The sequence below is a fragment of the Oncorhynchus gorbuscha genome, linkage group LG23, assembly GCF_021184085.1.
Source record: "Oncorhynchus gorbuscha isolate QuinsamMale2020 ecotype Even-year linkage group LG23, OgorEven_v1.0, whole genome shotgun sequence".
NCBI lineage: Eukaryota > Metazoa > Chordata > Actinopteri > Salmoniformes > Salmonidae > Oncorhynchus > Oncorhynchus gorbuscha.
In genome coordinates this window covers 60,255,769-60,265,106 of record NC_060195.1, presented here as the reverse complement: position 1 = coordinate 60,265,106, position 9,338 = coordinate 60,255,769, and the positions used below count along the sequence as shown (strand labels likewise).

The 9,338-nt window shown below is 46.0% G+C and overlaps 1 protein-coding gene and 1 pseudogene across 1 annotated transcript; one reads left to right on the top strand and one right to left on the bottom strand.

The window, feature by feature from the left end:
* Positions 1 to 2,527: 2,527 nt before the first annotated feature.
* LOC124011685 (2-oxoglutarate receptor 1-like) lies at positions 2,528 to 4,127 on the bottom strand. The gene has a single exon (XM_046325168.1). The coding sequence runs from the start codon at positions 3,802 to 3,804 to the stop codon at positions 2,746 to 2,748; it is 1,059 nt and encodes a 352-aa protein (XP_046181124.1). The 5' UTR covers positions 3,805 to 4,127; the 3' UTR covers positions 2,528 to 2,745.
* LOC124010698 lies at positions 3,873 to 7,857 on the top strand (annotated as a pseudogene).
* The last annotated feature ends 1,481 nt before the right edge of the window (positions 7,858 to 9,338 follow it).

Sequence of the window (9,338 nt, the reverse complement as noted above, 5' to 3'; positions counted from 1 at the left end):
GAGTAGCCTGGGAGTACACTGACTACAGAATAAACCACTGAGTTGGAATCGCATGCAGTGACCGTATACGTCCATGTGTACAAAAGTACATGCACATCCACGTCACACCATGTTGAGAGTAGTGAAGTATGATGCCATTGGCAAAAATCTGTACATCTGAACACTGCTGAATGACAGTAGATACTATGATAGGAGACCGCATGCTCCTGTTGGCATACACCTGCACATTCTCAAAAGGGTCAAATGCATAACACAGATTCCAATGATTTGGGGAATTCATCAAAGGAGCTTCTCAACCATGTTTACTGGAAAGGTAGAGGAAGAGATTGAAAGGTTGACAAGAAACAATATCCAACAATCAATTGCAACTAGAGACAGGAGGAACTTGTTGCACGCATAGATAACCCAACTCATTTATATTCATATTCAAGTTTCCATCCTAGCCTATCACTTCTCTTTATTGTTCTCATTGTGTTATGGTAGCAAGATACTATACTGAGGTCTTTTTTGCTGTCAGAGTTCACTCAAGTGTTTCTTTGCATTAGATACTATGCTTTCAGCTTTGAATTTGAAGTGAGGTCTGGGCTCCAACAAGGTAGGATGGACAGTGGACATTACCCCCCTTTGATGTGGGACTCAAATGGTACAGCCTCAAATACAGCCTCAAATAAACATTTGAGCACCACCAATCTGACACAAGTTTGTTGGCTATTTGATAATATCAAATGATGAAATGTGTTGAAATAATTCAATTGGATGAATAATGTATTACAGTAAATAGCCTCCAGACGAAAAGCAGGATGATACAGTTTACTATCAGTTTCCTAATTAGGAAGTGGTTATGTGATTCTCCATAATGTAAGATGTAAAACTTTAACAGCAGGACGTCTTTCCCCCCAGCTACTCCTTTCCCCCCAGCCTCTCCTTTCCCCCCCAGCCGCTCCTTTTCCCCCCAGCCGCTCCTTTTCCCCCAGCCCCTCCTTTTCCCCCAGCCCCTCCTTTTCCCCCAGCCGCTCCTTTACCCCCAGCCGCTCCTTTCCCCCCAGCCGCTCCTTTTCCCCCCAGCCGCTACTTTCCCCCCAGCCGCTCCTTTTCCCCCAGCCGCTCCATTCCCCCCAGCCCCTCCTTTTCCCCCCAGGCGCTCCTTTTCCCCCAGCCGCTCCTTTTCCCCCAGCCTCTCCTTTTCCCCCAGCCCCTCCTTTTCCACCCAGCCGCTCCTTTTCCCCCAGCCGCTCCTTTTCCCCCAGCCCCTCCTTTTCCCCCAGCCGCTACTTTTTCCACCCAGCCGCTACTTTTCCACCCAGCCGCTCCTTTTCCCCCCAGCCGCTCCTTTCCCCCCAGCCGCTCCTTTTCCCCCAGCCGCTCCTTTTCCCCCAGCCGCTCCTTTTCCCCCAGCCCCTCCTTTTCCCCGCAGCCCCTCCTTTTCCCCTCCTTTTCCCCCAGCCGCTCCTTTTCCCCCCAGCCGCTCCTTTTCCCCCAGCCTCTCCTTTTCCCCCAGCCCCTCCTTTCCCCCAGCCGCTCCTTTTCCACCCAGCCGCTCCTTTTCCACCCAGCCGCTCCTTTTCCACCCAGCCGCTACTTTTCCACCCAGCCTCTCCTTTTCCCCCAGCCGCTCCTTTTCCCCCCAGCCGCTCCTTTTCCCCCCAGCCGCTCCTTTCCCCCAGCCGCTCCTTTCCCCCAGCCCCTCCTCCTTTTCCTCCCAGCCCCTCCTCCTTTTCCCCCAGCCCCTCCTTTTCCCCCAGCCCCTCCTTTTCCCCCCAGCCCCTCCTTTTTCCCCAGCCCCTCCTTTTTCCCCCCAGCCCCTCCTTTTTCCCCCAGCCCCTCCTTTTTCCCCCAGCCCCTCCTTTTCCCACCAGCCGCTTCTTTTCCCCCAGCCGCTTCTTTCCCCCCAGCCGCTCCTTTTCACCCCAGCCGCTCCTTTTCCCCCTAGCCGCTCCTTTTCCCCGCAGCCCCTCCTTTTTCCCCCAGCCCCTCCTTTTTCCCCCAGCCGCTTCTTTTCCCCCAGCCGCTTCTTTCCCCCCAGCCGCTCCTTTTCCCCCAGCCGCTTCTTTCCCCCAGCCGCTCCTTTTCCCCCAGCCGCTCCTTTTCCCCCAGCCCCTCCTTTTCCACCCAGCCCCTCCTTTTCCACCCAGCCGCTCCTTTTCCCCCAGCCGCTCCTTTTCCCCCAGCCCCTCCTTTTCCACCCAGCCCCTCCTTTTCCCCCAGCCCCTCCTTTTCCCCCCAGCCCCTCCTTTTCCCCGCAGCCGCTCTTTTTCCCCCCCAGCCAATGTGTTCCTTATTCCTTGACTCTCATCTCATTGTTGCTTGCGTTAAGTAGGGGAGAAATAAATACCTGACAACACTTGGTATAGAAGTGAAAACATTTGGTTTCTGAATCATATTGGCATGTTTCTGGTCCTGGGCCAAATGTATCATGTTCTTGTTTCTCTCAAGTCATACCAGAACAATGCATCAAATACCCACTGAGCTCTGAGACAGATATCGGATGGTTAAATGTTGATTGTTAAATGTTTATTTATAATGAAGTGATATGGCAATATCAATTAGAGTATACAGTATATATAAAGTCACCCTTTATAGGTATCTAATATTTTTATAGAAAACACATCAATGTTGTAAACCTCATACTGGCATATAATAAAATCTGATAAAAGGTTTTCTATTTACAGTACAGTATACACAGTATTGTAGGCCAATATATTGCCATGGTAGTAATGTCCACACAGAATGAAGTAGAACACTGTATTATATTTCCTGTCTATGGATGTTCATATCCGTGGCTACTGTCCTTACGGCTGAAGCTGTGTTACTGGGCTTACTGACGACAGCCTGGCTGAGTTTGAGGTGAGTCCTGAACCTGGTCCACCAGGGGCCCCAGTGGAAGACACTGAGGAAGGCCTGCTTGAACTTGTCCCCGGCCAGGGTGTACAGAGCCAGGTTAAAGAAGGTGTTGAGCCCCGCTACGGGCCTGGACACGATATAAGCGGCGTGGACCCAGTGCTCCACCATACATGACGACTCAGGCTTCATCCTGGTGTCTACTCTTAGGATCCTCAGGACGTGGTACGGCAGGAAGCATACCACGAACACGACCAGGATCAGTATGGTGAGGCGGCGTGCCCACACCCGGCAAGGGCTGTGGGTGTGGGGCCCCTTGGCTAGTTCCCGGGCGATACCGGCGTAACACAACACAACCACCACTAGGGGCAGCAGGTAGCCCAGCACGGTCAGCAGCCAGCTGTACCACCACACTAAAGCCGGGTCGCCGCTAGCAAAGTCCAAACACTGGGTCTTGTTGTTTTTATTCTCCATGGTGATCATGGTGAGCATGGGCACAATCTCCGCCCCGGCTATAGCCCAGACTGCGGCGCACGCCAAGATACCCCACCTCTTCTGCTGCACCTGCGCCGTCCTCAGAGGATTCGTCAAGACTACATATCGAAACACAGCCAAACAGGTGAGAAACAGTATACTACCATATAGGTTAAAGTGGAACCCGAAACGCACAAAGCGACACATGAAGTTGCCCAGGGTCCAGGATTCACCGTTGGTGTAGTAGTAGACCAGGAAAGGCAGACTCAGAACATACAGAAGATCCGTCAATGCCAGGTTGAACATGATGATACAGCTAGACTTCCAGGGTCGTAGCCTGGCCAAGTAGATGGCGATGGAGGTGATGTTACCCAGCAGCCCCACAGCGAAAATTACACTGTACATGATAGGCAGGTAGTAGAGTTTCATCAGGATGACCACGTTGGTGCAGTTATGGTCGGATTTGTTCCTGCTGTAGATGACGCTAGACATGACCGTGCTGTGAGTGTTGTTATCGGCCTAGAAGAGGAACCTAAACAGAGAAAGTGTTATATGATTATATGCGTATATAGTGAGCTCCAAAAGTATTGGGACAGTGACAGATTTGTTGTTGCTTTAGCTCTGTATTCCAGCACTTTGGATTTGAAATTATAAAATGACTATAAGGTTAAAGTGCAGACTGTCAGCTTTAGTTTGAGGGTATTTTCATCCATATCGGGTGAACCATTTTGAAATGACAGAGCTTTTTGTACATATAGTGGGGCAAAAAAGTATTTAGTCAGGCACCAATTGTGCAAGTTCTCCCACTTAAAAAGATGAGAGAGGCCTGTAATTTTCATCATAGGTACACTTCAACTATGACAGACAAAATGAGAAAAAAAATCCAGAAAATCACATTGTAGGATTTTTAATGAATTTATTTGCAAATTATGGTGGAAAATAAGTATTTGGTCAATAACAAAAGTTTATCTCAATACGTTGTTATATACCCTTTGTTGGCAATGACAGAGGTCACACGTTTTCTGTAAGTCTTCACAAACTGTTGCTGGTATTTTGGCCCATTCCTCCATGCAGATCTCCTCTAGAGCAGTGATGTTTTGGGGCTGTTGCTGGGCAACACTGACTTTCAACTCCCTCCAACGATTTTCTATGGGGTTGAGATCTGGAGACTGGCTAGGCCACTCCAGGACCTTGAAATGCTTCTTACGAAGCCACTCCTTCGTTGCCCGGGCGGTGTGTTTGGGATCATTGTCATGCTGAAAGACCCAGCCACGTTTTATCTTCAATGCCCTTGCTGATGGAAGGAGGTTTTCACTCAAAATTTCACAATACATGGCCCCATTCATTCTTTCCTTTACACGGATCAGTCGTCCTGGTCCCTTTGCAGAAAAACATCCCCAAAGCATGATGTTTCCACCCCCATGCTTCACAGTAGGTATGGTGTTCTTTGGATGCAACTCAGCATTCTTTGTACTCCAAAGACGACGAGTTGAGTTTTTACCAAAAAGTTATATTTTGGTTTCATCTGAACATATGACATTCTCCCAATCTTCTTCTGGATCATCCAAATGCTCTCTGGGCAAACTTCAGACGGGCCTGGACATGTACTGGCTTAAGCAGGGGGACACGTCTGGCACTGCAGGATTTGAGTCCCTGGCCGCGTAGTGTGTTACTGATGGTAGGCTTTGTTACTTTGGTCCCAGCTCTCTGTAGGTCATTCACTAGGTCCCCCCGTGTGGTTCTGTGATTTTTGCTCACCGTTTTTGTGATCATTTTGACCCCACTGGGTGAGATCTTGCATGGAGCCCCAGATCGAGGGAGATTATCAGTGGTCTTATATGTCTTCCATTTCCTAATAATTGCTCCCACAGTTGATTTCTTCAAACCAAGCTGCTTACCTATTGCAGATTCAGTCTTCCCAGCCTGGTGCAGGTCTAAAATTTTGTTTCTGGTGTCCTTTGACAGCTCTTTGGTCTTGGCCATAGTGGAGTTTGGAGTGTGACTGTTTGAGGTTGTAGACAGGTGTATTTTATACTGATAACAAGTTCAAACAGGTGCCATTAATACAGGCAATGAGTGGAGGACAGAGGAGCCTCTTAAAGAAGAAGTTACAGGTCTGTGAGAGCCAGAAATATTGCTTGTTTGTAGGTGACCAAATACTTATTTTCCACCATAATTTGCAAATAAATTCATTAAAAACCCTACAATGTGATTTTCTGGATTTTCTTCTCATTTTGTCTGTCATAGTTGAAGTGTACCTATGATGATAATTACAGGCCTCTCTCATCTTTTTAAGTGGGAGAACTTGCACAATTGGTGGCTGACTAAATAAGTTTTTGCCCCACTGTAGTAGAGGACCAAAAGTATTGGGACCAATTAACTTCTATGTGTATTGAAGTAGTAGAAAGTGAAGTATTTGGTCCCATAATATGTTTCTAAACACTTCTACATGAATGTGAATGCTACCATGATAAAGGAAAATCCTGAATGAATCTAACTCCCCCCTCCGCTTGTGCACCTGTAATTTATTCATGATTCATTCAGGACTGTCCATAATCATAATGTAGTGAAAGTGCCTGCACACATCACTACAGACCCTTCATTGCATGTTACCACGCGACGGATCTGCTTCCTGTCACATATAGGTGCAAGCGTGTTGCACATCATAACGGGACACATCATAACATTGTTATTGCATTGTATTATCAAGCTTTTCCTATAGGTGACCTCTGCAGACCCAGACCATTCGTCTGGACAAAACTGCAGGGAGGGTATGTACTGTGTTGGTTCGTGAGCTTACCAAGTGCTACACGCGGCTATCACAAGCCGACACAGTGTCCATAACCATATCCAGTCCCTAAAGTGGGTCCTGTTAAAGGAAACATTAACAAGACCCTCTTGCATGATGCTAGTCTAGTTACGGTTAATGTGTCCTACAGCATATCTAATGTTCTGGCAGCATTCCAGGCTCATTGTAGCAGTAATGGTAGAACATACACATGGTTGCAGGCACTTATTGAGGATTTCATTTCTGGTTACAAGGGCAGACTTGCTATCCAAGCCACACACGTACAAAGCGAGACTTAATCGTGGCTTTGACCGGCCTTTTTGGGGCTGGTAACTCCATGTCTAACACATATCAGCTGGCTAAACAAACACAATATACTACATGGACTTCAAATCGAATAGCTACTGGTTTTCAGCACCTGGCGCTTGGTGCCGATAGTATCATCAAGGCCGTCAAGTCATAAGCTGAGACATTATTGAAGCTTTAGTCACATTGTTTCTGTCCAAACCCACGCTGTGGAACACAATACAGCTTGTTTAATTAACTTACGCACAGGACTTGTTCACAGCTGCACGGCAGGAGATATTGGATCTCCGCCCGGGTAAGGCGCGGCGCCATGCGCTGAACGACCTCGTTGTTTCACTTGAACTAGAGAAATGGTTCAAGTCATGACAATATTCATAATGTTTAATATGCAGAACTGTTAGCCACCATTGATGCACAATTCTAGAGGATATTTTGGCTGTATTTGTTTTTATATGACTTTCCCTTTTATATTTCCGGACCCAACATTTCCAACTCGGGCACCACCCTCCCTTCGTGAGTGGTTGTTAAAGGCCAATTCATAAAAAAGGGATCACTTTGCTGGCTCTTGTTGGGTGAAGGGTACTGATACGTTGGTAACAACTCGGTCTTGTTGTCATGCGACTGTAATAAATATGTCATTTGCGCCTGTAATACGTTACCACCGGTAACTTTTGACGATACTAAACTGATGAGAGTACGATCATCGCATGCTATTCTGATGCTATCCAAGTGTCTCATACCCAGTGGCGTAAGTGAGATGAATTCTTTCTCCTACGGGGAGGGGGGGGCTGACCTGTCCAGCTAACCACACTTTCTGCTTAAAAACGACTGAAGATTTCACAATGGGACAGCTGAATATTCTCGGACGGGTATACATGTACACTGACATTGCACGCTGGTGGGAGGATGCCTTCTATGAGAAGAGCACCAGGTCTCTGACGGAACCCACGGCCATGGTACAGGAGCTTCTGCAGGAGACCTGCTACCATCTTGCACGCTCCCAGGTCGAAGTCAACCTGGTCAAGAAGACGTCAACTATCCCGACTAGTGTCTCCATTGCCTCAGCCAAATACGCCTGCACAGGGCTTTCGTTATGGCACCCCTGGTTCTTTCCTGGCCCAGAGGTGCCAAACAGGACATTATTGTAGTCGAAAAATAGAGAGAGTAAACTAATGTGAACGATGATGAAGGCCAGTGATGACGACGCGTCTAGCGACTTGCTGGCGCCGAGGCCCAGGATGATGACTCAATCACGATTTATGACGTTGTTTGAATGGCAGACCATCAGTGGGCTATCACATGGGTCAAACACACCTTATCTGTGGTAATCTCGAGGAAGAGACATTCCCACAGAAATCCCAGGGTCGCTGAAGGCTGGAGAGGTGAAGACTGATTAAACGTGAAATGAATGTTATTGTGTGAATTAAATGGTCATGTTTGGATTGTTTCAAGAGTTCACAAAGAGCTATGAATTATGATGTATGTTATTGTACTGTAAGTGCTATGGATTTGTTGTTACAGAGACACTGTGCTATTCTGTTGGTCGGACGGCGGATAGTTAAAAAAAGGACCGACACAGGGGTGTGCTCTTATCACAGTGTTGAGATGTGGTGATTAGAAAATGCGTGTGAAGTTTCATACCTTTTGTTTAGATTTTTTTGGGCCTTGCAAAGTGATGTTAATTAGATGATGGGAGATACTGGGATTTGCCATTCTTGGAAGAAAAAAAGATGGGGTTAAACGTTGATCATGGAGTCATTTGTAAACTGATCTCCTGATGTACGTATGTCATAGTAGTGAATTTCCTATGCCGTTAAAGACTTAGGATATTTTGTATTATTTTTATCGTGAAGATTTCTGGTATGTACCATTTGCTAATTGTATTCTTATTGCGTGACTGGAATAAATCGGATTACTTTTAAATGGATACAATCCGTAGTCCTCACGTTTCTGAGTAATATTCCTTGAATTATTATTATTATAATACTACTATAACGATTACTATTCCTGCTACTACTGCTACTACTACTGCTACTGCTGATGATGCTACTACTACTACTACTGCTACTACTACTACTGCTGCTACTACTCCTACTCCTGCTACTACTACTACTACTGCTACTGCTGATGATGCTACTACTACTACTACTACTACTACTACTACTACTGTTACTGCTACTGCTACTGCTGATGATGCTACTACTACTACTACTGCTACTACTACTGCTACTACTACTACTACTTTTACTACTACTACTACTGCTACTGCTGATGCTACTACTACTACTGCTACTACTACTGCTGCTGCTACTACTCCTGCTGCTGCTACTACTACTACTACTACTGCTACTACTACTCCTGCTACTGCTGCTACTACTACTACTACTACTCCTGCTACTACTCCTGCTACTACTACTCCTGCTACTACTACTACTACTACTACTGCTACTACTACTGCTGCTACTACTACTACTGCTACTACTACTGTTACTCCTACTCCTGCTACTACTACTACTGATACTGCTACTGCTACTACTACTACTACTACTACTACTACAGTACTATTACTATTTCTAATACAGTCACTTACCCTCAATTTTCAACACTAGCCCCTAACAATTTCAACTTCTAAACATCTTCTATTAACATAAAAAATACTCATAAAAAATTACCATTTCTACTTCCCTCTGCTCTCATTATCACAAAATGTGTGAGACAGTCTCAGGTTTTTCTGGCAGCATAAATAAACCAAAAAAATCCACACCATGACATTGCAAATTTTACACCTCAGGTCTATTATTTTGTCTCATCTTGTTCCTTACTTTTCACTCTGCACTTCATGTATTCTTCCTTTTAGAAAATACTGTAACATGTGAAGCCACCTAGTAAGTATGATCAACGCTATACTAGAATTAAAAAAATTATACTTCAA